Consider the following 12,929-nt stretch of genomic DNA (forward strand, 5'->3'; position numbering starts at 1 on the left):
GACCATGCGTCAACATGCCGACGCACATGGTACCCCTTAAGCGTCAATATGAGACGCGCCTCCTAGTGGTCTAACCCTAACCCTACCCCAGACCTAAACCTACCCATAACGGAAGCGTCATCTAACTGACGCTAAAGGGTGCCATGTGCGTCGGATTTAGACGCATGGTCAAAAGCGTCAGTTAGATGACGCCGAGGATGAGCGTCTCATATTGACGCTTAAGGGGTACCATGTGCGTCGGCATGTTGACGCATGGTCAAAAGTGTCAGTTAGATGACGCCTTGGGATGAGAATGTGTTGACGCAGAAGTATAAATGAAAACCGACGTGTAGCCCAGAGAGGCTTAGACGTAGGTCCCATGCAGAAGTATAAATGAGAAGTATTTCTTCTCCAGCCTTTTGGAGATGAAATACTTAATGGAATTTATAATGGAAAAATGGAAAAATTGTAGACTGAAATGCTAAACAGGGCTTGATCTAAGATTCAGAAGCAAAGGAATTTTGATTCTAGCTCAAATGGCTGTGAAGATGTGATTAAAAGCGTAAATGATTTTATTAGTGTCACCTAGTGTTAGATCATAAATCATTTAAGTTTTTCATCACATCATCACAGCCATATGGGCTAGAATCAAAATTATTTTTCTACTGAATCCTAGATCAATCCCCATTTATAATTTCTGTCTGTCTATGTGCGCCAGAGTAGTGGTGCACTTTTGGGACCAACCTGTCAAGTTTTAGGGTATCTACTACAGTTTTCTTTAGGCCCATACACTTTTATGGATACAAAATAAAGAATAATATGAAGAAAATAACAAATGCAATAGGGTTCCAGCATCTAATAAAGTAGTATATTTATGCTATGTAATACTGTAGGTTTTATGCGCCTTAGTTAAAAGATATATAGACGAGCAGGCTTCTCAATACTCAAATTGATGCTTCCCTGTTTCCTCGCTCCTCCGTCCTTCAGCCTGTTACCCAGAAACTGATCAAAGTTAGGCATCTTGAAGGACATCTCAATTCTCTAATTGCACCGCGAGGAACGTGGAGTGAGTAAGCTTCCAGAGGAGCTAAGAGCGAGGATGCAAGGAGTGTTTCTCGTTTCTTATTTGTGCATCCCCGTTTCCTTTCCTTGTGCCTCAGCCCCATTGGTATATTCTTGATCAATCAAGCGTCACTTCAAAGCATTATCAGCATGCGCTCAAGGGATCTGCTCTTATGTTGTTAAGGTTTGGTTAAGAATTTCATAATAAATAATAATAAAGCAAGATTCCCTGTTGAAATATGTGAGATATATGGTTTATTTATACTGCAAAGGTAAAACATAAATTTAAATGATTGTGAGAATTTATACGTACGTCAGGTTTTTCGACAAGCATCCTTCCCTCGCATCTATGAAGGTGCTGATGAAGGAAATGAGGATGCACAATTAAGAAATGAAAAGCACCCACTGACATCCAATACTCCTGACATCACCTATCTGTATCGTTGTAACCTCCTATGTACACTAGATGGCAGCAGTTCAATCAAATGAGTATTAAAGGGAGGGGCACAAAAAAGGGAACAAAATGAGGGAGAGTAGCCTATTATGATGACAGAATTTCAATTTTTGGGTGGACTATCCTTTAAAAGAAAGTGAAGAAATAATCAAGGATGTGAAACCGTTTTTTTTATGTTAACATAAACTGGTATATCTAGGTCTAACATTTATTGATAAAGTGTGTAGGCCTATATTTACTTGTTAAAGATTTATTCTCAGTGCCTAAAAGTTTTTTTCTTCATAAAACACACCAACAAATAGGCCTACATTAATCATGACTTATTACAAATAGCAATGGCTGGTGAAAGACTTTTGCCTTTGTGTGCTGCATCCACTCCACTAGGTGTAGGCTGATGTTCTGCAGAAATTGTTTTAAAATCTAATTCATTGAATTACGCCAAATTTCCAGAGGCATGCACGTCACTGTCAAACACTGGCCTTTGGAAGGCTGACTTTCTATTTGTGTTTCAGACTATACAAACATGAATTGCCCTATTCTCAGTACTTGGGGCACTGCAGGGGTATTTAACTGTGTAGATCTGAACCGCATCTGCGAGAATTTACTTGGTTTTACATATGCAAAAGTAAGTATTTATAAGTATGTATCCCACTATCACACAGTTGGGTTTCATAGGAATAGTTGAAATTGTTTTATTTCATTAAATGTATCACATTACAGCGTTAACTAAAGCTTGGAAATTCTTTGGCAGGTGACTGGGTTCTTTTCTGAACCCCATGTGGGCCCTCGCAGGGTTGCCTTGGTTCAGACTGTGAACCCGTCGTCTGATAGTCCATGCTATCGTAACAGCCAAGACGTGAGCCCCTATTGGTCATCCTCACTTCCGTTACTCTTTTGGCATCACCGCGCCACTTCGCGTCACTATCCAGCGCTTTCGGTATCGGACGCGCATTCGTTCGTTTTTAATTCATTCATTCATTCCACAGCAGAGGAGCAGGCGACCCCGATCGGTCTACACTTTCCAGCTGTCCCGTATTGTTTAACGGAACTAGTAGATATGGTAAGGACCACCATGTTCACTTGTAGTACATGTTTTTGCCAGTTTTCTCATTGATGAGAACATTAATCCCGGTGGATGCTGAATGATGAATATATTTTCTACTAGTAGTTACTTTAGTAATACTTTATCTCTCTACGTTTATTATGCACGGTTTTATACATTTATCTTTTACAACTTTTGCAACTAAATAGAAACTATCTATTTAAGACTAAACTTTATTCAAATGATGAATAAAGTTCAACTGTAAAAACACTCTGTAAAAAGTTTTGTCAGGTTAACTAACAAATGTACTTCATGTTAATTTATTCTACCATTAACATCTAAATTGATTGGTTTTATTCAAGTTTAAGAAAAAACACCAATACAAGAATACAACATTTTTCAGTGCAGTGTTATTTTTAATGCACTTTCTAGAAACTCTTTCTATATCAGAAACTCCTTAGTACTCTTACCATTGCTCATGCTGTGGCATTTCAGTTTAATTCTTAAACACTGTAACCACTCACTCTCTGCCGAGGAAGCCATGCTACAAAGGTTTGATGTCAGGGTAACCTGGGACCAATCCAAATGACCTGAAAAACTTCACATGCTATCCATATATTACTGTGACAGAGCCTGATAACTCTAATTAGCTGTATGTGAAGTGCTTCTTGACCATTCATTTAAGGCCATAAATGTAATATATTCTAAATACGTACATAGTGTCACTTCATGAAAATAGTACTGTGTATAACCACGTAATAATTAAATGTATTAAAACATAATTTACATAGCAATCATATTGCATACAACATGGTGCAGACTGCTTGACATTTCCACAGTATCAGTGCAGTTAAAAAATATATACTAAATGTTATAATAATTGCATCATGTTGGAAAACATTTTTTTATATTTTTAAAGATAGCTTAATAAACTTTCACAAGTCAAACTAAATTTGACTGTTAATATTTTAGTGTGTGTGTTTGTGTGTGTACTGCATGGTTTGACTATATCATGAGGACTCATAATATAGTATGTATACAGGTTTCAGGTCTCTGCCTCTACATTATGAGGACATCCAGCTGTGCCTGTAATACAAATGGCTAAATAATGTTTTATTAAAAATGTAAAAATGCTGAAAGAAAAATTGTTTTATTAGGGTGTGAAGCTAATCTCTGCAGGAAAGTGGATCTCGTGGGCCAGATTTGCCCACCCCTGGGTTAGAGAATAGAAAATATGTTTAGCTCAGTATAAAAATCAGTACGTCTATGGAAAGCACATACTTTTGGTTATGTAGCAGAAGAGTTGACAAGTTTTGGGACATATTAACACATCATAAAATGTGCATTCTGTCACCATAAACTGGTCTGCCAATCATCTTGTCACAGTTAACATCCTCATAGGGGTGAGTGGGGCACAGTTGTAACACACATAGTTTAAACATTTCCACACATACTAGCATAACGAAACTCAGTGTATTTATTAGTTGCCATATCAATATATATATAGAGAAAAAATGCACCAAAATTAAAAAAAAATCTTTGTAAGATATTGCCAAATATGTAACCATAACAAAAACAAATTTCTTACTGAAGTTAATTTTTCATCTCAGTTTATATTGTTTATTTAAAACAAGACAAATCTGCTATTATTTTATTCTTTAATCTGTTATTTAGCAGTTTAGATATTTCTTTAATGCTTACTAACAAGACACTAGCCAGATTTAAATCCCAGTTGCACAGGTGGGGCACATTGTACTGAAGTGTGCCTCGCTGAACTACAGTAGGAACTATGGCGTTAGCAATGTAATTCACATTAATTACTTTTATGAATTTTATTGAGAAACCACGAGAAACAGGTGAATAAAAACTGTGATTCAATGTTCAACATTAAAGGGATAGTTTAAAATTAGCCCATGATTTACTCACCCTGAAGCCGTATATGACATTCTTTTTTCAGACGAATACAATTGGAGTTATATTAAAACTGTCCTGGCTCTTCCAAGCCTTATAATGGGAGTCAATGGGTATTTGATTTTGGAAGTCCATCAGAGCCTATCCATCCGTGATAAAAGTGCTCGAAACGGTAAAAGTGCCTTCCTAATAAAGGCCTTCTGAAGCGAAGCGTTCGTGTAAGAAAAATATCCATATTTAAAACTTTATCGACTAAAATATCTTGCTTCCAGCAGACGGCCGTACGCGTCGACTTACGCTAAAAGAGTCACCCTTGAACTTGACCCACAACGTAATGACAAACGCGGTTGCCCAGCCCTGTTTGAACCGCGAGAGGCGTCAAAGCTTACGCTACTTCTACGTCATACATTGTCAAGTGTTACTCTTTTGGCGTAGGTCGACTTGGGTATGGCCATCTGCCTGGAAGCTAGTTATTTTAGTCTATAAAGTTTTAAATATATTTTTCTTACACTAACGCATTGCTTCGCTTCAGAAGGCTGTTAGGTTGTGCTCTCCCCTCCCCTCCCCTCCCCTCCCCTCGAGTCCCGCGGATATAAAGGAATAAGGACATTTCTATCGAACTACCCTCAAGTGCTGAATTACTACTCACACAGGTCAGTTTATTTGACGAATCAAACTTGTGAGGTAACACAGCGCTGTTTCATTTGGTCTAACGTTAGTCTAACGTTGGAGTGAGTTGAAAGTTACGTTATTCTGTGTGTTAGTTTGTCCACACTACAGAGTGTTGGAGTAACACTGAAGCAGTGTTTAAAGCTGCAGTCCGGCGTTTTTCCTCTTTGTCGCCTTCTCTGTTCGAAATCTGCAATTGCAGTCATTCGCGGAATTATCATCTTAACGTGAGTTGTAGTTCAACACCCTCGATACCTCACAGCGCGGAGGAACACAATGTTTGAGGAGACTGTGAGGCTGTCAGTCACCGCGCCGGTGTGGATCATAAACTGTGTGGATACTGTCATTCAGAATCACAGATTATTCTTTTTGGAAGTATGACCAACATAAAAATTTTCACCGGAAAATGTCATCTGAACTAGTAAGAAACATCCACCTTTGTTCTGGTTCTGACATTGCAGTAAATCGCGCTGATTAAATCTAACAATCGCTTATAAGTTATCATATCACGCAAAACCGTGCAAATTATACTTTGTTCTCAAATTTTTAATGTTAACAACGTCAGCATTGCGTGACTACATGTAATGTCCTTCCGATATGTATCCTTGTTTTCGCATGGGGCCGGTTGCAGTCTCTTTTCTTCTGTAAGTTAGCCACACCCATTCAAGTCCGAACGAAATCTTTTGCATTTTACAGCGGGTGAATCTGTTGTCACTGGTGATTGTCGTTTGAACCTTTCTGGATCCGCCATCAAATTGATAAGTTTAATTATATCAAGTGCTGTGAGAAAAGGCTATAAATCTCCACCTCCAGCATCCTCACACGCAATATAGCCTACTAGCCGAGACTCCTTCTTTATGTGTACAGATGTGACGTAATGACGCAAAGACATGCTCGAATCTCCCGCGGAAATCCACCAGTACCACTGGAATTAAAAACATTATTACAAGCTTACCGCTTTGAATCGAGCTAAGGCAAGCATGAGTTGGCTGAGAGGACGCTGGCGCTGGCTGTTCGCCGCTTCTCTGCAAACTCTCTGCAAACTCGTGCAAATTTCGCCCTACTGTACTATTCTTACTGTAGTACTGAAATCGCTACAGAAATAGAAAGCTGAAACCGGCAAAGTCTGAGTGTATTCTCCACTCTTTGACTTCAAATTCCTGAGCCCTGGAACCAACTTTGGGTTCTGTATTGCCTCTGCCTTCAAGCGGATGTCTGCACATGGAATACTATCCCTGTGGAAGCTGTGGATTACCTTGGCTTGTGTCGCTGTCTTTCACCGGTACTCGCCTGGATATCGGCTAGCCGCTAACACCTCACGCATCATGTTGTGGCCCGACGCCTCGATGCAACATCTCCGAGCTCTCAATGGCAGGGGCCGAGCTCCCCTGCAGCAACTGGATCTTCCGTACCGACCTCGATATATCCATAGGGGATCGAGGCGCCGGGTTGTTCTGTCTAAATCCGATGACCATAGCTCCATTCCATCCCTCTGGTCGGCATCGCGTCCCGCTTCGAAATTGACACGTCACCGTTTGCGTCATCAGAGTACCGCCACTCCTAGCATAGATAGTGCTGGGTGTAAACGGTGCACTGTAAAACCAGGAGTGGATCACAGGGTTCTCCGCCCTATCAATAAACTGGATTTTAGAGCTCAAATGACATTTGAACTGCTGAATGTGCAGTCCCTGTCAAACAAATCAGGACTTATATACGACCACATTCTGGATAAGGGGATAGACATTCTCTGTCTTACAGAGACATGGCAGCAGCCTGGAATATACTCATCCCTAAATGAGGCCTGCCCACCCGGGTACAAATATCTCGATAAGGCTCGTACAACTGGCCGTGGTGGGGGCCTAGCTGTTTTACATCGCAGCAACATTGAAGTATCCCTCGTGTCTGTGCCCAGCACTGGCTCATTTGAAAGTCTGGTTTTCAGCTGCAAAAAAGCTTTATCAGCAACAATAGCCCTCGTCTATCGCCCTCCCAAATCACAACCAACTTTCATCTCTGACATTCATGATTTTCTAATCTCCCTCTGCACAGCGCACTCAAATATTCTGGTTATTGGTGATTTCAACATACACATGGACTCCCATAACTGTAAACTGGCCTCAGATTTCAAGCAAACCCTGGATTGTCTTAACCTTCAACAGTTTGTGGATGCCCCCACACACAATAGGGGGCATACACTCGACCTTGTCATTACAGACTCCCTCTCAGTTTCAGGCCTTCAAGTGTATGACGTGGGTGTCTCTGATCACCTTGCGGTTACATTTGAAGTCCCAATATTAGTTCCTCTCACCAAACCAAAACGCCATATGACCTTCAGGAACATCAAGAACTTAGACGCCACCTCCCTCAGTCAACATCTCCAGCATCTCTTCCCCCCTCCTAACTCATCAGTTGATGGCTTAATGGACTACTACAACACCAGCCTCACCTCTATTCTGGATTGTATTGCTCCATTGAAAACCCGGACAGTCATGTTTACCCGCTCTGCCCCCTGGTTTACAAACGAGCTGAGAGGGATGAAGAGGTCTGGCCGTGTCCTGGAGCGTGCCTGTAAAACATCTGACCTGACGGTGCATAAGTTGGCCTACCGGGAGCATCGTAGGGCTTATGCCAAAGCACTCTCCAAGGCTAGGTCAGAACACTATTCAACACTTATAAACAACGACCCAGGTAACTCCAAAAAACTGTTCTCCACTATAAATCACATCATCAAACCACAGATCTCCTCATTCTATAGTCCAACCGATATAAATTGCAACCGGTGCACTGGTTACCCATTCAGTCTCGCATAAAATATAAGGTCCTCCTTCACACCCATCACTGTCTGCACGGTGTGGCCCCCACTTATCTCACTGAGTTGCTCACACCAAATTCATCTACCAGAACCCGGTCAGGCCAACAGCACCGTTTGGTCATGCCCAGGACACGGCTCAAAACAATGGGCGACAGGGCCTTTCAAGTCGCCGCTCCTTGCCTGTGGAATGCGCTCCCAGACCACCTTAGGGCCCCACAAACAGTTGACAATTTTAAAAAAGGACTAAAAACTCATCTTTTTACACAGGCTTATTTTAATAACTAACGTTTGTTTTTAGTCCCGCCGTTTGACATGTTGTGTTTTTAGTCTTTATTGTATTGTTTACTTTAATTTTTTTATTATGTTTTATTGTAGCACTTTGAGATTTGGGTCAAATGTAAAGTGCTTTACAAATAAAATTTATTATTATTATTATTATAAGCAGAGAGTTTTGAACACTGGCTGGTTATGTATTTTCTCAAATATGTATTTTGGATCATTTTTAACCCCAAAAAAGCTACGGACTGCAGCTTTAAGTTAATGATGTAATTCAGTGATTAATTAACTGATGATTGAGCATTAGTGATGAACACCTGATATTAAGAAGCAGAATCACCGAAGGACAACAAGAACAGAAAAAAATCGAACCACAAAAACTACATCTGACTTCAGCCACAGAAGACATTACATCTCTGAAGATATCAGCAGAGGAGGATTAAGCAACTCCAAAAAAATAGCATTACCAGCCTCACTTATTACTAACCAGATTGACTTTTTTTTTTCATACGTGTACAGAAATTCCTATTGAGAATTAACAGAGGTTTAGATGTTGTTTTGCTTCATTTGACGTTACCATTATGGAGATCAGTGTTTGCTTTAGTTGGGCTCTTGACCCTTGAATTGAACAATAGTTTTTCTTTGGCTGCTGTAACTGTGTGTTTTTAAGACATTTGTTGTGGCGGAAACAAAGCCAACAAAAATGAGATCAGCTGTTGCTGATTATGATATCATCACATAATGTTTGCATCACCGATCTCATTCCGTGTCTGAGCCCTTATCAAAAATGTGTTGTTTTAATACAGCTTATATTTCATATTACTACACTGCAAAACTACAGCAAAAGATCAAGCAGTGATACGCAATCAGGTATTAAAGTTTTTTTTTTTAATTATCATTCACTAAATTTTTTTGAACTATAGCTTCAGTTAGACACAGAGACATCAAGAATCAGCCAATGCATCTCAACAATGGTGACAATCAATAAAAAAGATAACATCAAATCCGAACATCACAAAACAAGCTACTATAAGTCAACAAAAAACCAACAGCAAAAATAAAAGCAAAAAGTTAAAATTAAAGATAACAACCAGACAATTCAGCTGCATAATTTATACCCAGCATGCATTGCAGCATGAAACTTTTGATTGTCACCATTGTTGAGATTCATACGGCGATTCTTGATGTCTGTGTGTGTCTGGCTGATCTAGAAGTCCAAAATGTTCTGAGTTTAAACTTTTTAAAATCCTTCATATTTTCTGGTTGTCAAAACTACAATAGATCTCGATCTGTAAAATCACAGTGATACCATAATCAAAAATACAAAACATCCGCCATATAAATACATTAGACAATAAAAGAGATCAGTAAATTGGGCCACTAGATGATGATTGTGACCATTAAAAACAGCCATTGTCATCTGATTGTGTTTTCTTTCAGCTTTTTTTGCCAAAGCAAATGTATTTTAAAGACACAGCTGCAGCAGCCAAAGAAAAACTAATGTTCAAAAGTCAAGGGTCAATAGCCCAACTAAAACAAACACTGATCACCATCATGGTAACATCAAAATAAAATAAAATGACATCTAAACCTCTGTCACTTTTTTTATAAGAACTTCTGTAGACGTCTGACAGAAATAAAGTCGATCTGGTTAATAGTAAGTGAGGCTGGTAAATGCTGTTTGTGGAGTTGTTTAATCCTCCTCTGCTAGGATCTTCAGAGATTTTATGTATTTTATCTTCAGTTGATTTCATCTTTTTTTCTGTTATTCTTGTTCCTCTTTCCTTCAGTGATTCAGGCTTGTTAACAGCAGGTGTTCATCAGTGTCTGAATTAACTTTGAAACTGAACTGAATTAACTATGAAATTATTCACTCAGTCAAGTTGACTATATTAGTGAACTAATGTAGGGAATATTGAATGAGGGTACAGGGTGTGATTTGGAACACAGCCACTGAGTGTCGACTGAGCGCTGTTAATTCACAGTATTTTCCTGTAGGCTACTTTCTCGAAAACGGCAAATATCACCCAGAATGCAATTTTTTTTCTACGGTATATTGCTGTTTTAATGGAAAACAACATGTTACTGTCAAAATGTGGCCGTTTTTTTACAGCAATTTTTTTTTACAGTGTGTTAAGTATATATAATTCTCAGATAGAAGTTGTTACGGCTTTAATGAGGTTTGTGCAGGAAACTGGTCTTAGTAGAAAAATTTAAGAAAGGATCAATGAAGCCATGATTTTGCACACTCCAATATAGTAGGTGGCAGTATGCACCTTTTACGCTAGTCTGTAATCCGCCATAAAACTAAAAGAAGAGTAAGAGAGAGGACACCATGGTGTGCTTTGTGTTCCTACTCTACCCTGAGAGACCATCCTTATTGAGAAACTTTGGTTTGCTGCTCAATTGTAAGTAATGTTTTTTTGTAACCACTAATAGTCTACTCTAACAACTTTGACTGTTGGTTGTATATGTAAAGTATATGAGGCTATGGTTATTATATAGTGGTGGCGAGATGAAGCCTCATGAAGCATTGAAGCTTTTCAGCCGAGTGGTTCACAAAAGGGTTAATTTCTGGAGGCTTAATTTGCTCACAATACCACCTGGTGGTCAAATAGTGTAAAACAAGCAGATACATTACAAATGACCTAGGGCCTCATTTATCACCATTGCGTACGCACAAAACAGGCCCTGAAAGAGGAGGCGTACACCACTTCTGACGCATAAGTTGTGATTTATAAAAACAAACTTGACGGGAAAATTTGCGCAGCTGCACGCAAACTCTGATCCATGCGTATGAAGGTTTTGGAGATGGGGCAGTTTAGCGACACCGATGGTGAGCTGAAGTTACAGTTTTTTTCAATTGCTTAAGCACAATTTTGAAGACAGGGCCCGGTTTGTCAAAACACTACACAATTAGCACAACCCTACATCAAAATAGCACAACACTTCAGATCATTTGCTAAATGGAACACTTTTGTCAAAACTATACACGACTTCATAAAAACAATATTTTGTTACCATACGAAACACACACATTTCATATGACAGTCATATTTTGACTTCAATCTTTTTGAACCAGTTACACACTGCTGTTGCTAACCTAAAACACTTTTAGCAAGTCTAATTCTCAGTGATTAGAGTATTGTAAATGAAGTACACAGAGAAAGTGCAACTATATAGTTCACCAAACACTACACAAGACCAATGCTGCAGACTGAGGAAAATATCATTGATTTCTCTCCATATACCCAAATCAGTCAACATGTCAACATGGAGAATCACAACAAAACATGTCCCAGTTGTCATGCTACTAAAGTAGTGGGCATTAGAGGTCTTCTCGGGTCCTAAAAACTGTACCCGACCCGAATCGACCCGAATCACTACTTACCCGAACCCGACGTGCATAAATTTTTTTTTTTAAAGAAAAACCCGACCCGAGACAGACCCAAAAAAATTAGACCCGAGTCCGACCCGACCTGACGCCATTTCCTTTAGAACCCGACTGGACCCGAACGTAAACGGCATTTACATTGTGCACAGCCTGCAGCCCTGCGTTTCTCAAAAATGCACTTAACATAGACGCGCAATTAAGTGTAAGCGTGCTGAAGTGCTAAAATGTCAATCACATCACTGTAACCCATTACGTCCTATAAAATTTGGCATAATGTTATTTACCGGACCATACGATGATTAGAACCACCATTCATTTTCCCTGACATTTTTCGCAATTTCTGTTATCGCCTCCATGCTTTTCTGACAGTGTCGCGTATTTTTAAAATTGATTGACAGGCCTGGCTAAACGACAATTCAAATACTTGCATTTAGTCAAACATCCATCCACATGATGGCGCACTAGTTCTTCTTGGCAAAGGGAGGGGTTGGTTTGTGTGGAGCGAGCAACAGAGTAAATAAATGCGGAGGCAACCGTGCTTTATGCTTATAGCCCATTTGCACGTAGAAGCGCGGATTCGCTCTCTCACTTAGAAAAAGTGAGAGAACGGTGTCATAGAGTTGTTTTAAATACTGCAATTTTCTTAAATGCCCAACATAGTTTAAAAGAATTCGGGTCTTCTCGGGTCCATTTGGAAAAGGCATATTTATTTTAAATTACCCGAGACCCGAGGCCACTAATACCGAACCCGACCCGTGTCTGAGACACTCGTCGGAGTTTTGGACCCGAACCCGCTCGGGTCTCGGGTCGGACCTCGGGTTTTCGGATCCAAGTGGACCCGTGAAGACCTCTAGTGGGCATAACATTGTTAGCTCAGCAAACAACAGACAGACGTAAAATACTGTATCCAGTACAGGTTACAATTACAGTAAATAACAACAAACATAAAAACTAATCTGAAAAAGGGCAGGTGAACCTACCTGCTACATTTTTATAGTGCTTAAACCTGATTGGTGTGACTAAAATTTAGCAATCATGTGTTTGTGCACCTGATGGCTGTGTTTAACAGATTGGCTCATAGGTGTGGTAATTTGACAGTCAGTGCTTTGGAATTGCAAGGAAGTGACATCATGATATACTTCTGTGTCTGAAGTGTGTTTAGTGTTTTACAAATCACTGTGTGTAATGTTTTGCAAATAGTATGAAGGTGACAATGTGCTTACAGTTGTGCAAATCTAGCCTTGTGTTTTGCTCCTTGAGTGTAAGGTTTTGCTAATTGTGGGAAAAGTTTAATTTTAGTGTGTAAGCAATCGTAAAAAACTGTAAATGT

General features: G+C 39.6%; 1 protein-coding gene across 1 annotated transcript in view; it reads left to right on the top strand.

The window, feature by feature from the left end:
- The first annotated feature begins 2,240 nt into the window (after positions 1-2,240).
- Positions 2,241-12,929, top strand: part of elovl2 (ELOVL fatty acid elongase 2) — a 76,061-nt gene continuing 65,372 nt past the window's right edge. The window contains exon 1 of the mRNA XM_056234737.1: positions 2,241-2,555. Coding sequence (XP_056090712.1) covers positions 2,553-2,555 — 3 coding nt within the window. The 5' untranslated portion in view covers positions 2,241-2,552. The remainder of the gene's footprint in view (positions 2,556-12,929) is intronic.

The sequence above is a fragment of the Rhinichthys klamathensis genome, unplaced genomic scaffold, assembly GCF_029890125.1.
Source record: "Rhinichthys klamathensis goyatoka isolate OS25496 unplaced genomic scaffold, OSU_Roscu_1.1 h1tg000404l_1, whole genome shotgun sequence".
In the NCBI taxonomy this organism is placed as follows: domain Eukaryota; kingdom Metazoa; phylum Chordata; class Actinopteri; order Cypriniformes; family Leuciscidae; genus Rhinichthys; species Rhinichthys klamathensis.